The sequence below is a fragment of the Branchiostoma floridae genome, chromosome 18 (assembly GCF_000003815.2).
Source record: "Branchiostoma floridae strain S238N-H82 chromosome 18, Bfl_VNyyK, whole genome shotgun sequence".
NCBI classification, from domain to species: Eukaryota; Metazoa; Chordata; class Leptocardii; order Amphioxiformes; family Branchiostomatidae; genus Branchiostoma; species Branchiostoma floridae.
The window spans coordinates 8,153,451-8,170,615 of NC_049996.1; the positions used below are offsets into that span (position 1 = coordinate 8,153,451).

Sequence of the window (17,165 nt, forward strand, 5' to 3'; positions counted from 1 at the left end):
TGGGTACATGCTGAACATGTCTGTTTGGTAATACCTTCCTTGAATGTAAAATTACATTTAACAATAATGCATAAAACAATATGAAGATGACACACAGATTACAAATACCAAGTACAGGGCTGCCTTCAGGACCCGTCTCTCGTTTTTGCTTGTTGGGACGGAACAACATTTCACCCCATCCGTACCAAAAATCTGAACTTCAGTACATAAAATCTATGAAAATGTTGAACTTCAGTACATAAAATTTATCAAAACGTGTTTTCATAAGCTTAAAATGAGAGATTTTACAAGGAATAATCAACAACATACTATTAGGCTCCCAAACAATGAGAGGGACAGAAAAATGTAAAGCTGGGGACAACCCTGATCAAGTATACATGTACTATGTGATGCGAAATTGCCGATCCATGTTACATAACACAGCTGTAAACAATTAGATGCTTTTATAGCTGCGTAAATGTGTAATGACACGGGTACATACCTCAGGATTGAAGGTATAGGAGCCCTTGGAGCCTTTGGAACTGTACTCGGAGACCATGCCTACCAGGCTGTCCGACAGGGTACTTGGAATGCTGCCTTTTGTTTTGGCCAGACCAGGGCTGAAGCCAGGGATGGGGGAACCTGTGTGGATAGACACACCTCCAGTAAAACAGGCTACCAAAAAATCTGTAGAAATACGATATTTGGAAACACACTCAGAATACAGTCCAACTGTGGATCTTCAAGTGAAGGAGACTTTTTATCCGACAGTTTTTCCAAATATGTCGACTCCTTTTAATAGTGTTGCTAGAGCAAAAACCCAGAGTCTATCTGTTCACTGTACATATTCATGCTTTAACATGAAATTTCATACCAGCATATTGCTAGCCTAGACTAATCAACCGTAGCAAAAGGCGCCGGTACATATCAAATTTCCGCCTTCAACTCTGCAACACTTTCAGAGGTTACAACCTCAAAAAAATCTGTTGTAGACTTTTCTAAACAGTTGTTGAGTATATTCTAGTTCATTAGTTGGCAATATCTACATGTAAGTGGCAATTGTTGACTCTGTGTAGTTAATGTAACTGTAACTGTAACAGAATGTAACTGTAAGAGTTAATTTTTAGATGAAGATGTATTCAATCTAGCTGTCATTAATCTAGCTGTCATTTAAAACTACAAAATTTGTACAAGTTATGTGACACATTCATTGGTATTATAAAAGAAATACTCTTAAATAGTCATTATAACTGTATTACGTTATTGTTAGTTTAACACAACACAACTACTAGCCACAATTATAACGTCACACGACATCTACACTGAGCATCATACTACTAGTAGTTAGTTTACCAGGGCTCCTATACTCTCTCCTCCCCGGTACACTAACTAGGATGATACTCAGGCTATAACATAACAGGCTGTCTTGCACATTTGTAAAAATCACTGTTCTTCTAGCTTTAGTTCATTTATCAAAGCCCCAATCAGTGAAGCAATGACTAACTTCATCTTGTTTTGAGCTGCCCAAGCAGCGAAGCATACCTTCTGTTTCCCCCTGTGCTAAGTTTTCTTGGGAAGCGGTAAGCACTGCGCTGGACAAGCTGTCTGTGGACTGAGAGAGACTCTCGGAGGACCCTAGCGATGTCTGCTCTATATCTGCCTGCTGTGCCTCACTTTGCTCAGGCTCTAGCTCAGCACCAAAAGCGTCAGATTTCAAGTTCAACAAATGCACAAATTTCACAAAAACTCCATTGCCAATTTGTACAGTTTGATTTAGCAATGATTTTGCTCTGATGTGTAAGGACAATGTTTGCTGATTGAATGTGAATCATAGGCACCTTTCATTTCAGAATTTGAGGTGAAAATCACATTACAACATTAGCCAAACAGGGCAACATATTCAATTAAATGCCAGCATAAACATTTGGCTGTATTAACATTGATTGACTCAACATGAAACAGTATTTGACATAGTGTTTTTTTAACATTTGTACATCACTGTCCAATTTTGCAGCAATATTTTTGTATCTAATTATTCACATCTAACAGGGATAAACAAGTCCACTAGCCCTATTGTCCAGGGCAAGTGAAAGTGCTGTTCGGACAAGTGCATGTCCTTCCCCACTTGTCCGATCGGGCAAGTAAGATTTTTCCATTGATTTTAGTGCAATTTTGATATACTTGTTACTTTTTACAGTCATGACATCAAGCAATTGTCTACAGAGAATTCCATTGCTGGAAGTGAAAATGCATATACTAGCAACAGTGACATTTGAATTTTGGGCAAGTGAAAAATTGGTTCGGGCAAGTACATTTTTTATGTGCTTGCCCGATAGGACAAGTGGATTTTAGAAAACTTGTTCAACCCTGTCTAAACTGCTGCATGATTCAAGGGGAAAAAATTCTGATCTGTTTGAGAGGACTTTTCCTGAAATCACTACAGAGAAACCCCAATTCTCTTCTAATGTACTTAATTCTCCTGTTTTGCTCTGTGATTTTTAGCAATAGGAGCCTACCTTTTTCTACCCTAGCGGGAGAGGCTGTGGAAGACGGGGTAGACAGACTATCAGTGGAACCTTTGGAGGATCGCTCCGGCGACTCGGCCATCTTGAAGTATGAGGGGATCCCTGAGGAGGTTGGTGGGGACGTGGCTGTGCGTAGGAGGGGCATGGCGGGGGGCATGGTCGGGGAGGTGGAGATGGAATCCTTGGATGACGTGCTGTGCTGACTGTGCCGCCCTTCTGATGACTCTTCCTCTGCAGGCCTACAGCAAAACATGAGAATATTCTTATGGAAATATTCTCTAATCTTACACTTAGGTATACTGTGAATAAAGTATAATCAACATATATGTAATGTATAAGTACTTCATTGATTACTTCACCTCAACTAATTGTACTGAATAAGACTACTTTATGTTAATTAGATCACACCCAGAAAGTCACAATACTAGACTACTCTAATTTCTATATTGTAAGATGTATGTTATCCTACTTTTCCTCTGTAGTCTTCTCTGTAGGAGGTGGACCAACGGCTGCCCTGTCTGGAGCTGGGCTATCTTTTTTCACCTCTGGGGCTGGTCCTTTCTTCTTACTGCCACTTGGTCTCTTAGGAACGCCAACGCTAAAAATAACAGGACAGGAATACAAAATGTAGGTCCTTTCAATGTGTTATTGACCTATAAGCTTGTGGTAAACAGTACATAATGTATGATGAACTAGGAACACCAAGCAGGCATTCTCAAAACCACAGAACACTTGCTGCGCAAGGTGCTTTCTGCCACCAAGTCCAGAATCTAGGAAAAAATAGCACTTGTCGACAGACACTATTTAAAAGACTCTTGCCTCTTTTGCATTCTGCAACCAAGCAAACTTGTGAAACCTTTCACTTAATAATCCAGCTAATACCCATGGAGAATGCAAACAATCCACAGTCATGACAGCCCAACGCCTTGCAGATGTTGGCACCAGTGTTAGAGAATATTACAGCAGCATGCAGACCATGACTCTTTCCCGTCATCGCTTTATGCTATACAAACCAGTGGAATGTGATGATCGTGCTGGAATGTTAACAGTGGGAATGTCCAAGGTTAGAGTGCAGTGTTAAACCCTCCACCAACACTCCCTCCTCCAAATGTGGTGCTCAAACAGTGAGATACCTTAAGGAGAATTTAGACTCCTTAGCTGCTTCCCTTTCCTTAGAATCCTTCTCCTTCTTACCCCTAGACTGGGAGGAGTCCCTTCTTAAGATTTCCTTTTTGTCTTTGGAAGACGAGTCCTTGTCTTTCCGTTTGGAAGACCTGAACCCCAATTTCTCAAACAGACTGAAGCTGTGGGTGAAACGCATGCAGGTTACTGTGCTGTTGTGGATACCCTGACCACCCCTATCTCTCTGGCACTTAGAACATTCCTGCTGATAGAGAGCATCAGCTCATGGACTATACCACTCGAAGTATGGGTGGTGTTTGGGTTGGTGCGACTTAACAAAGGGTTAATGGTGCAAAAATAAAAGAATGTTGGTGGCATTGTGTCATATTTAGTGCCCACCTACATCATGTAGTTTAAAACAGCATGGAATGTTCTGTAAAGTTTTCCTTACTTGAATATTAGAGCAACATGCTTAATATACAAGGCATGCAAAATGTTTCAGTCATGAATTAAACTTAAATGGCCATACATGTATCCAAAGTCAAAACCAAAAGTCTTTTGAAAGATAGAAAAAACAATTCCCAAGCAAGTACATGTATCTGCAAGCATTTACATGACAAAGAACAATTTGTATTTGTCAGATGTTGCAGGAGTACATTGAACACCAACCAAACACTGAGGCACACACTTCTCAGACTGCCATCACTAAGTATGAATAAAACATGCACAAAATTTAACGAACACAGTCACACCATCCAGTAGCTTTTTTCCCTGGCTGTTACCCAAACCTAGCTACATGTACATACTGCAAAGAGCTTTTAAATATTTTGATCTTCAAATACAGTCAAAAGTTGGGACTCGAGAAGAAGATCTAACGATGTTCATCTCATAATGGTAAAAGTCAGGTATTGTAAACTAACCTATCGGAGGGCTTGACCCAAACGTTCTCTGCCGATGGGGGTGAAGGTTGTATATTTGATGATGGACCACCCTTCGTCCTTTTCGGAGGGACTGGACCCTGTTCCTCCATCTTCTCCTCTTTTCTTCTCTCCTTCTCCTCCCTTCTCTTCTCCTCCCCTCTCCTAGGGGGTAGGGCGGGAGGTGTGGGTTCGGGAGGGGGGGCGGGTTGTGTTGGTCTGTCTGGCTGCTGCGGCGTCGGCCTCAGCCTCTGCTGTAAGTCGTCTGGTCGCACTAAAGGAAGGGCCACGCCTCCTAAAGAGGGAAAAACCACAGATGGTTCAACAAACCGTTCTACATTCCACGTCAACTACATCACTAAAATACATCTGTAACACAAAGGCACTTTGCACTGCTGAAAACGTTCCAAACGTAAATAGTCCTGTTCTAGAAATACACAGATGTTTGAAATGGTGACAAATTTGGAGCTTGTTCTGTAACAGATGGAGGGTAAAGGTTGTGTGAGTGTAAGCTGCTCCCAGTTTACAGCTCCTTGCCGCTGCCAGAGGATTTTGCAGGGTGAGGCACGGCACATCATCTCAATACTGGCTTCATGCCACCACATTCCAACCACCCCCATACCACACTGAGCCAACACATAGTAATTACCTGACTGTAGAATGATATAGCTGTTTCTTGAACTCTCAAACTTGTAAGTGTCGACTGACTACAGTATTTTAAATTGTATATGTCTGAGTATTTTGAATTATAAGTTTTTGTTTTTGCACAGTTCATGTGTCATAGTCTGCTGTATAGACTGACTGAAAGTATAGTCGTAGATATAGTATCTACGGTTACCTAGTAGTACTAGTAGCTCTGCAGTCATACTATACAAATAACATACAGTGATGAAGGTTAGTCAACTAGGTAATAAGATATGCTGACGAAAGATAACGGATGTTATCTGAAACGTCTGACTGTTTCCGTAATCATATCTAGTTGCTTGAGTAATTGCTATTTGGCGTACAAACAACGTGGTATGGCTTAAACTGTGTTACAATTATTGCTTGAAAAGCAAGGGTAAAATTGTTTCTAGCTCCTTTATCCTGGAGATTTTGTTGGGATTTATAGCAGCAAATTCTTGTTAGACTTATTTCCAAATCTACAGTACTTGTGTTCACATTCTGTGAAAGGCCAACAGTGTTTGAAGACTGTACGTGTGCTGACTGAACACTGGGCATTATTTCTGAACATTGCTTTCCAAGAAGCCTACAATACGGCTGCTTGAATAGACTTACATTAGTACTACAAAGGGCCGATTTACTTCGCTCAACTTTTGACCTTGAATAGTGGCTCTGGTGATTTAAGACTATAACGTTAGGTACTCTAACAATGGGGATGTCCCTGTAGCTCAACTGGTAGCAGCTTCACAGTTGAGCTCCTGGTTTCAATAACTTGGTTACTGAGACCTCGGTTCAATCCTGGATTGGGTATGTTGGTTGAGGCTGCACCTGTCTTTTGGAAAGAACGAGGGTTCCGTGTTTGAGGACGTGCCTCGAGCATATTTAAGGGGGATAAAATATACCCTACTAGTGATATGGCAAGGAAACCTACTACTTCCTGTGTCACTCAGCACTACAAGAGTCTCAACAAAGACAACTGACTGACAAAGACAGAGCTGTCTCCAGCTTTAAACTTTTTTCCGTCCCTCTCATTGTCTTGGAGCCCATGTTGTTGATTTTCCTCATAAAATATGTCATTTTAAGCTCATGAAAGTACATGTTTAATAGTTTCATGTCATTTTTGGGATGAATGGGGTAAAATCATTTTCTGTCCCAACGAGCAAACTTCAGTCCCAGGATGGAAAGACGGGTCCTGGAAACAGCCCTGTATGTGCCACTAAACACTACAAGGGTCTCAACAATGATAGCTCTGACAAAGATAAAAATGGTACCTCTGGGTTTCCATGTGTCCTGAGAGACCTGGGCATCAGGGGGAGGTGACTGGGAAGGCGGAACAGCAAAGGACACTGGGACGGCGGCCTGCAGATGCATGGGCTGCTCTTCAGGGGTGAGCTCTTGCTCCTCCTAGCAGAGAGAAGGAGTACTGCAGTTAGCCATGTCAGAAACTAGACATACATTTACTGCTCACTCACTTACTAGCAAAAAGGTCATACAGTCACTTCATGTACATGTACAGTGAAACTTGTATAAGAGGACCACCCTGGGGACCAGTGCAAAGTGGTCGTTTTAGACACGTGGTCTTCTTATGCAAAGAAAGAAAAATTGACAAGATTATGACTAAGGACAGACACAATGATTTCAAGTTAATGGTCTTTAAAATAGTTTAATTCCACAAACCTGTACATTTGCACATGAGAAACATAATCACTGTTGAACTGTCTTCCTGTATGCATATAGTATTGTTATACCAACTGAAGTAAAACTGAAACGTTTCCAAAATTTTCGTTTTTCTTTCAAATTTTCGTAGCTTTTTGTAGTTGGAGCAGCATCATTTTCCCCGCGGGCATTGTCTGTCAAAAACTTGTGAATGGGCCACACCGTCAAGACAATGGTTCATATTGTTACAAAAACATCGCTGTTTTCGGTGGAGAACCCGACCCCCCACGAGCGTTTTAAAATGCGATTTTCGTGTTAACAACGCTAATTGCCTATCTTTATTTTGTGAATCATAGCCAACGGGCCAGAAATAAGTTGGGGAGCTTACCGCCATAACAAATGCATGCGTTACCACATGCCCGACAAGACGGGATCGGGAACCTTCTTTCAAATCGGCCGCACAGCAGAAAAATAGAAGGTTCATTTCTACGATATTACCCATGAAAATAATGTGTGTGAGTTTGTTTCTCTTCTGGCGCGGGTCTTAAAGTCTCAACACTGCCTAGAACTAGAAGGCGAAAATTTGCCGAGAAAAACAAGACTGTTTAAACCCACCGACGCTTCTAATCATGGATGTGTTGACAAACCGACGCTTCACTAGAAGCAAGGGTGAGCAGTTTCTCGAAAAGACACTCAGACACCTTTTATTCTCTAACAAAATGTGTTATAAAGTCATAAAGATATTTTATATATGTTTCCTTTACTCCAAAACAAGTTCTATGAAAATAAATTTGCATTTTGTAAGGTTTGAATGTAGAGTACAATAACAACGCACGCTACATTTCTACCTACACTCCAGTGGACTTTCCCAATGACACCGTTTGACCTCTTGGGCGCCATGTTTGATTTTCGCTCGGCGTGAAAACAGAACCCAAACACACAGAGTTTACCGTAATTTTCCGGCAGTTATAATCAAAAATCGATGTTGCAATACCCTTGAAAATGACGCAGTGGTTTCGGTAACATTTTACTAGCCAAAACGCAAGCCAATTTTAGCGATATTTCTCGCGAGTTATCATCAAATATCGACAGTTGCTACAGTCTTGAAAATGACGCAATCGTTTTCGGCAAGTTTTGGTCGACACAAGACAATCCGATTTTAGCGGATTTTCCGCCAGAGATCATAAAAAATCGAGGCCACTACACACTTGAAAATGATACGGTCGTCTTCGGCAACATTTCGGTCGCGGGCGGACCGGATTCGGGGTGGTCGCGGTCACAGGAGACAAGTGGTCGCTTTGGCCACGTTGCTTAATGCTTGTGTCTATGGGGGAAAAAATCGGGACCGGCCAAAAGCGGTCGTCATAGGCCGATGGTCGTCTTACAGACGTGGTCGCTTATACAAGTTTCACTGTATTTCTTCACTTTCCTAATCTTTTAGCTAAGTCTGAGGATCAGCATAAGCTGTGACTTGTATCCACTTCGCTGTGATTTGGGCCCCATACACTGTGTTTCAACCAGTGTATAAGAGGCTCTCTGTTGTTTTGTAACAAAGATTGAAAATCTTGGCTTTATTTCATTAACTTTGGTCCTCAAAATACAGGAAATAGTGTTTCTAAGGGAAAAGATTTAAAAACTTTCAGTGGAAGGATTCCCCCATACCCCTACAATGCTAAGGCCCGATTTACACTTGTTTCTTGAATCTGTAGTACTACACATCGTAGTCTACTACTGTAGTAGACTACAGATTCGCGTCCGGTTTACACTCACTGACAGAGAGCATAGCGGGACACCTGCTGTTCTTTGATTACGGAGAAACTGTAGTGACTGAATGTGACCTTTGACACTTGGCGGGCGCGGGAATCTTATATTTGTGAAAAAAGGTTTTTTTTCTAATACAAGGCACTCTGAAAAATAGGCCATGACAATAGAAAATAGTACATTGACCGCAGATGACCCAAATAAAACACGCGTACGTTTCGAATTACACCAGATCGAACAGCATCAATTTTTTGGTCTTCTTCACTCTTCCTGTTGTGTCAAAAGTGCCAATTTTGACCACCGGACGGATCAAAATGACGGGAGAGGCGGAGGTCATTATGTTCATGTTGCAGTGTTACCCAGGTTTTCAACCAGACACGCCAAGAACGTATGCAGCGCAGGAGGCGACTGACGCGGTTGGCGTCAGTCAGCTGTAGTCTACTACAGTTTCTGTTTACACCCTGTTCGAATTCTCATAGAACGTCCGCTGAACTGTAGTACTACAGCCTCGGAGGGTGTAGTAGACTACAGTAGTAGACTACACTTCATTTCTGTTTACACCCAGAAAAAATCTGTAGGCTACTACAGTAGTAGACTACGATCTGTAGTACTACAGATAAAACTACAAGTGTAAATCGTGCCTAAGTCTACATAGCTTCCCACACTTTGCTGTGTTAAGATGCCCCCTACACTACATCCTATACTGAGAGAAAATCCTGGTGAGAACCCCAAGTATACATGTCAGGGCTTTCATCACACCTCTGGCAAACCGTCGTCCAGATCCTCGCTGCTCTGTGAGCGTAGTTTCTGCCTGCTGGGTTGTCTCCGTTTGGACAAGGCTCCTTGAGTCACTGTCGCTCGAGACTTCTCCTTAGACGTGTCCAGCAGTGTGGTCGGGGGTATGACATCATCAAACAGGTTCCTATCTTCTTCCTGTAGAACATCACGGAAAAATTCAATCAATCATCTTAGTGTCAAGATTCTACTGATGAAAATAGTATGAGGATCTGATATGTACACAATTATTATTAACTTAGTCAATCATTTTAGGGTAAACAAATGAAAGAAATGAATATATTCTGTACATGTACATTTGAATCGTTGATGTTTTGGTTGGGAGTACACATGGAATATCTGGACAAGTCTAGCAGTAAATAAAAGAGTCATACAGATACATGTATCTACTGAACAAAACTTTGGATTCTACAAACATGTTGAGCAAATCTTGACTTGACTTGACTTGACTTACAAGAGGCGTTTCCATAAACTCCTCTGGTGTCTGAACATCTTCCGGAGTTGTTATTCCTTTGTCATCTGGAGAGAAATATGCAATAGTAACATTGTTAAAATTCAAATGTTGTTAGTTAACCATATGAATTACTCAAAGACATATTGATTGCGCATCACATGTTATTTCAAACAAGCCCTACAATATCTGCAAATCACTATCATCATGACATTAATGTTTAAGGCATGGTTTTATGAGAATGCTACAAAAAGTAGCTCAGATTAGTTCCCAAAATTGTTATAAGGATCAAGGCCAGAATATCTACTGTTTTCTAGCAGTTGGATGTAAGATTTTAAATGCAGCTACACATTGTTGCTGAGACAAAGACAGATGTCTATGGAGATATCTCTTATGAGCTCAAAATAGAATGCTGAATATTACATTTACAGAGCAAACCATATCATTTTTAGCATATGATATCTATGTTATGTTATGTACATACATGAACTTGACACTTATTTTTTCATGACTGAATCACTGCATTAAGCATTTGGCCATGCTGAAGCTTTTTTTGCCAGTCCCTAGCTTGAATTCTATAATTGTATTTTTTACTTTTAGTCCATTTCAAATATATTCTTAGTAGTATTCTAGCTCTCTGTAGTGTTTGTTGAAAATGTGCAATATATGTGTTAAGTTGGTCATGAATACTACAGAGAAGACAAAAAGTTTAAACCAACATCATGATTCATAAACAATATATCAATGATAAAAAGCTTCACAATCTCAGCACAACTAAAGCCATGCACTAGCGTTCCATACAAATTGTTTTTAATGATTCTTATCATTTTCAACATGAGTCTTGAAACACTAAAGCACACAGCAGCTACTGAAGTCATAATTATACATGTAGCAGCATCACATTGGGACAAGCTAAACAACATGAGAACTACATGAATAACAACGCCTGGTCAGCAACAAAAGTAGCTCAAACAAGCAGTGAGTATGACTGGGAACAATTTGAAACCTTTATCAATAATCCCTTTTGTGCTATTCATAATTTCCAGGTCAACTTTCAGAGGCACTGATGAGTCAGTCAGGCCTGCTTACGTTATGAGACAAGCTTCAATTTAATTTGGCACAGTCTGAATTTGTAGCCACATGTACACTCGATCAGCGACTGTCAATCAGTATTTTTATAGGTCTGGAGGTTGTACAGCCGTACGTGTCATTTTGGGAGTCACTTTAGTTGAAATTTGTATTATGAGTGATGATAAAAACCAATGAATCCTCACTCCGTAACTGACGTATTATAATGGACACAGCAGATTCATTCTTTTCTATTTTTTTTTGCAGCCGTACATGTAAGATTAAAACAATAACTTGCAACAATTTTGCAGCAACAGAATATTAATTTAAAGCTGCAACTATTCTAACTGATACATTATGCCACCTGCAATAGATAAATAGACAAATAAACAAAAGAAGACGACAGGACAGAACCCGACAGAAGGAGACACTGCAGGAAGGAAGATGGAATGATGGGACAGAGAGCCAGAAGGGGCTGGTTAGTGGGGAGGGGGCGGCTTCTCCTGACAACCTGACGGGCAAACACACCAGGAGGAACAATCATTGGACTCAACTTTCCTGTGTGATTTCAAAGTGGTATCCTAAGCTAATTTTAAGCTTTACAGACTGTATGTTTTGTTTGACAATTTCTGACCATCTTAATTTTCTTTGCAGAAAAAGAAATGTACATTTAAGAAACTGCTTTTAGTTTCCTGTTTTGCTTCTCCGTTCGGATGATTATGAGCTTGGAAAAAAACTGGTAGTGGCTATTGCACAGGTCTTTCCTTAGTTATGGCCTATAAGATTTAAGGTTTTATTAAACATAATGATACCAGTAGATGCAACTTTAAATGTAGAAAAGTAATAATGGTTAATCAGGACTTATTGTCATCACAATTCTTGTTACTACAATGAAGAATTAAATGAATCTTGGGCCTGTTACATACATTGTGGAGATCTATCAAATAAACAAATAAACATAATTTTCTACTTTTCCCCAATGCTGGTTTCTCCATTATTACAAGATATGTGATGAATTATGATCTTTACATGCAACAATGTTTTGACACTAATGTTACGTAATGTTTTGGTTAATAAAATGATTTTGTTTGTCAGAATAAAATAAGTTAGGATGGCAGGGATGGATCAAATTATTTACTTTGAAAATGACCTAAACTTCAGCCTTTTAATCCAAATCTTAGTCCCAACAATACTTGGGCTGGGTAGACATTATGTGTGCAAGGCTGTGAACACTGGTAGACATACACGTTTGTTAAGAGTTATGTACTTGTTAATTGTTTTAATAGTCAAGATGTATTGCACGATCATGACAGACAGATGAGCATGAAGCAGACAGAAATTAGACAAAAAACACAAACAAAAGGTTATAACCAAAAAAATTAAAAACAAATCCTGACCCTGAAGCAAAACTAAAAGATAGGAAATGGTGGCGCTTACGAATGGGCGTTTTGAAGGTTTTCCAAGTGCATTTGGAGAAAGACTGCACGTAGCGAATATGATCGCCGCACCAGTCAGGTGTGTGCCCGACTATACGGATCTCGACCGGACACACTTGTAGTTTCAGTCCTAGCCAATGGGAGTGTGCGAAACAGGTTGGAGGATGATAGAGGGAGAGAAAGGAACAGAAAGAAAGAAAGAAGAGTTTTAAAGAAAGGAAGACGGGGTGAGACAGAGAGAGTGTGAACGTGCTGAAAGAGTCCGTGCAAGTTAGTATATCCAGTAAGGAGGATATCTTAACTTGCAGTTTGTATAAGGCAATAAACCCACTTACATCAAAACACCTAAATTCTACACTTTTCATACAAATATTAATTTGTCAAATTTGGAGAAATGCTTTGAATCGGACTTAAACTACTTTGCCCTAGTCATAAGAAACCTTTTAGACAATAGTATTCTGAAACAGACCTTTTTATATTAAGTACAATGGACAAGCCAACATCTAAATATGATTACCATAATGATTGACTGTTTTTAGATGATCAGATTTATTAAGAGAACTTTGTTTTATAGTTGATATTATACTACAGTGGTGTTAAAAATATGACATATTGCTCCTAAAAACTACAAGTGTATTTGACGTAAATATTACATTTCAGGGTAAGTTTAATTCTTCCTTGAACATTACAGCTTTTAACGAACATAACATAAGCTACGAAATTGGTCTTCCTCCTCAATACCTGACTGTATGGAAGCTTTCTTACACAAACCCAGAGGATGATTTGATCATGAAAGTATAATGTAAGCTCTGCATAAGGTATCCTTCAGTGTCAGGAGCTTTGTGAATACAAAAAGCCAATCTTACAAAGCTCGCAGCAAAAACCACATTAAACAGCCAACTGTTATTGTTTCCTTACATGTGAGAACAATATCCTTAAGTCATAACAAAGCGTTTCTGAGAAGTTGTCCTTACCTGTACTGAACGTATAGCTGCCTTCCTGTGTGGACGACTCGTCATCTGAGATATCATCCAGTCCTAGACAATAACGTTCCAATAAATGTAAGTACTCATGTCTTACTGTTACATGTAACAAGGGTAATGTTCATGCTAAGATTTTCAATTTTCTATGACTAGCCTAAGGGTACTAGTACATTAATCTCCATTCTACAATGACAACCTTGCTACAATATCTATACTTTTTTCTTGGCCATATCGATATAGACTTTGCCTTGTTGTCAATCTACGTGGGACCACATATACATGTACATGAATTAATATATGTAATTCTAAAGTCAAATCAACAATATATTGTTCCAAAGTTCAAACAACACTCTGACATTTGAATATAGTTTATAACATGGATACTTGCAAGTTTTAATCTGTTACATTTTTTTTTTTTTAAATTGCTGATTGCACTGGTAAACATACAAAATATCAATCATTGACAAGAGTAGAAACTGTTGTACACTGCAAATCTATACGAAATTCATATCAAAGTTAAGTGTTTAGTGCACAAAAAGTAACTTGCCATCTCTTACAGGTTAATTCATTATAGTTTACAACAAAGCATTGTATGAAATCTCAATCATAATGCATGGCAGCAACACTCAAAAACAATACATATATGCTTGTGCTGAACGGGATAGCAGGAAGATGATGGCAATATGAAATAGGCAATAAAAATAGAGAGCATGTATTTGATACAACGACTGTAAAACAGGAATGTTTAACAGGGATAGTTGTCAAAGGGTACAAACAAAAGCAAATGATGATCATGCAACTGAAATTCCTATCAGGTACTATAAGCCAATAAGGAAGGGACTGGAGGGAAATGGTGTTAACTTATTAAAAGTTACATAGTACCAGAAACAAGAGGTGCACATATTCACAACGGAGAACAACCAAAGGAAAGGATTTTCTCAAGTTACTCTCTGGGCCAAGTGAACGAAAGACAAGCTACAGGGCTATCAGAAGGATGGTGAAACCTATAATCTTCAGAAACCACCAGAAAAGAGTGTCAGAGCACCCACCCCCTATAAGTGCCACCAAAAGGAGCCTCAGATGTAAGCAAACAAAAAACAAAAGGAACCAACCAAAACTTAAGCCAAGGGGACAAAAGTAGGGAGTATCACTCTTTAGAGATGGAGATAATTTTTGGAGAAATAAAAAGTGGTTGTGCCATTGAGAGACAGTCATGTTGGACACAGACACAAATAGCAAGCCAAAAATGAACACCTTGGTCCTTTGCTGAGGGTGAGTGCTGGGGTGAGGCCCCCAGGGCCGTTTCTGGCATGTCGCCCATTGCGAGAACCTCCTCAAATGAGAAGCCCTGTTTCCGTAGCAACACCACGCCCTCACCCCCGGCTGGCGTGTGGGGAATGCAACAGTGCGTTCTCAGCTTCAATGTCAATCAAAGTCTCAACAATACGGCCAGTTTTGTGAGTTAGGAAAATATGATGTATATCAATCTGTGAGCTAATTCAACAAAAAAATATGCGCTACACTTCGTACAATGTAAATAAAAGATAGGGAAATTAATATGTGACGTGACAAACAAAAAAAAGGCTGTTGCACAATCATGCAGTTCTAAGCTAGGTTACCCCCATGTTTGGTTGGACAGAGTTGCCACATGCGTACACATGCAATGTGCTTAGACATACAATGGTACTGACTCACATACAAGCAACATCCTAGCAATGCCTGCATGCAATATAGAACAATATAGTACATGTATGTATAAGGCATGGCATACTGTGTCAATTGCTACACTTACAGCATCAACCATACATTCCCTAACGACATGTCTCAATGACAATAGATGTGAACTACCGAAGTGCCAGAAAACAAACTTGGTGACCTACCTGCGTCGTCAGGGGCCTCTCCTAGCTCGTTAACAGCAGTGGCTGCTAATTTGTGAGCCTCGTCAAGTTCGGACTGCAATGATTGAATCTGCAGAGATCATCAACAGACTTGTTAGACATGAGACAGGATTTAAACAGGAGAAGTATTGCAACATCAATAATCATTGATGTGCAAGTATTAGTACTGAGTGTCTCCATGTAAATTTCTCCATTAGAGTCATGCTTTTCTGTATACATGTACAATAAACCCTGGTGATCACAGACACATCAACTTTTTCAATTTTTTCTCTCAGAATTGTAATTTATTCAATATAAACATATCACTTTTCTACAACACATTTTCAGGAAACTTATTCAAGCTTTCATGAATGACGTCCTTGGCTGACCCAGGGTTAATGGTACATTGTATACATGGTGTATATTGGTTATATCAGTGCAGGAGGAGGGGTTAGTCAGGTGAGGGTTAGTGCTGTTCAGTAGCTGCTGCACCTTGCATTACCCTGAAACAATACGTGTTGTTCTAACCTTCTTCTGTGTCTGCAAAATTTCAAACTGGAACAAAACGAAGTCAACAGCTGTGATATATACCAAAAAGTGTCCTCGTCGTTGTGTTAATTCTAACATGCACACTCCACGCCAGTTTCACTCTGGTAAATACATCACGACTTATTCCTTGAGTATTTTCAAAATGATATAAAATCTAGTAAAAGACCAGGGGTGCCTAAGCATTCGCACGAACCCTATGAAATTCGTACGAATATTATGTGATACACACGAATCACTATGCGTTAACGCACGAATATTATGAAATTCGCACGAATCACTATGCATAAACGCACGAATATTATGAAATTCGCACGAATCACTATGTGACAAACACGAACACTATGTGATTCGCACGATCCTTATGCGAAATTGCGAAACCTCGGCCGGGGTCACGTGACAGACGGAGCGGGATTTTCAGATGGCGGCTTCGCCGCTTCGGCGACGGAAAATACGATGTAACACGCTGAAATGAAGCAAAACAGTAGCTCACAGGCTATCAAATACATCTTTGCGACGGTAAATGTCCATTCCATGCCTTGAAATATAAATATCACGGGTAGAAACGCTCAAAATCATGCCTCCTCCCGGCCGCTGGTTTCGCATGAGGATCGTGCGAATCACATAGTGTTCGTGTGTGTCACATAGTGATTCGTGCGAATTTCATAATATTCGTGCGTTTTTGCATAGTGGTTCGTGCGTGTCACATAATATTCGTACGAATTTAATAGGGTTCGTGCGAATGCTTAGGCACCCCTGAAGACACTGTCTCATATCTGACACAGCTTTATTCATAGTAGGATACTTCATGACAGTCATGGACGAGAAATGTCATAATTTTTCCACTAACTGACGATGATACAACACCACAGCTATGAGGCACCTGTCTTTATAAATCACTTTTAGCACTGCAGCTGTGGTTCCTGACAGTATTATATTGTTATTTGACCCTTCCACATAAAAACATGTACTATAGCTTCAGCATAGTTCTACAATAGAAAACACCATGTTGTAGCCAAAATATCTACCTGCTTCCTTTTCCCAAAATTTGTTTGAGAACACTAAAAACATCACCCACCTACTGTTTTATTTAGACAAACTACTAGAGTGGATTTGTTTCAAGGATATGTGAGCGGTAAGTTAATGTTCCTACCTGTTGTTTGAGCATGTTCACTTCTCTCTTGTGCTGTCGGTCCTTTTCTTCCATCTGCCTCAAAGTCTCCTCTTCTCTCTTAATCAACTCTAGTTCTCTGTAGGTTTTAAGTGTTCAGTAATATCAGTAAAACTGGTATCACTGGTCTATACTTATGGTGGAATGTTAAGTAGCAATCACAACTATTGCAAAATAGAACAAAACTTTTCAGTCACACATTATTTAGAAAAGAT

General features: G+C 39.8%; 1 protein-coding gene across 17 annotated transcripts in view; it reads right to left on the reverse strand.

The window, feature by feature from the left end:
* LOC118405731 (neurabin-1-like) overlaps positions 1–17,165 on the reverse strand; it is a 56,343-nt gene that overhangs the window by 4,558 nt on the left and 34,620 nt on the right. For 8 of the 17 annotated variants that reach the window (XM_035805411.1, XM_035805414.1, XM_035805415.1 and 5 more), the window contains 15 exons: positions 16,933–17,029; positions 15,762–15,788; positions 15,237–15,324; positions 14,611–14,739; positions 13,348–13,410; positions 12,375–12,503; positions 9,873–9,937; positions 9,383–9,556; positions 6,478–6,610; positions 4,547–4,838; positions 3,638–3,808; positions 2,974–3,102; positions 2,496–2,743; positions 1,522–1,686; positions 482–621 (listed from right to left, as the gene is read on the reverse strand). In XM_035805411.1, the coding sequence (XP_035661304.1) occupies positions 482–621; positions 1,522–1,686; positions 2,496–2,743; positions 2,974–3,102; positions 3,638–3,808; positions 4,547–4,838; positions 6,478–6,610; positions 9,383–9,556; positions 9,873–9,937; positions 12,375–12,503; positions 13,348–13,410; positions 14,611–14,739; positions 15,237–15,324; positions 15,762–15,788; positions 16,933–17,029 (2,050 nt within the window). The remainder of the gene's footprint in view (positions 1–481; positions 622–1,521; positions 1,687–2,495; positions 2,744–2,973; positions 3,103–3,637; positions 3,809–4,546; positions 4,839–6,477; positions 6,611–9,382; positions 9,557–9,872; positions 9,938–12,374; positions 12,504–13,347; positions 13,411–14,610; positions 14,740–15,236; positions 15,325–15,761; positions 15,789–16,932; positions 17,030–17,165) is intronic. The other 9 variants (XM_035805413.1, XM_035805426.1, XM_035805412.1 and 6 more) reach the window with 8 other exon arrangements.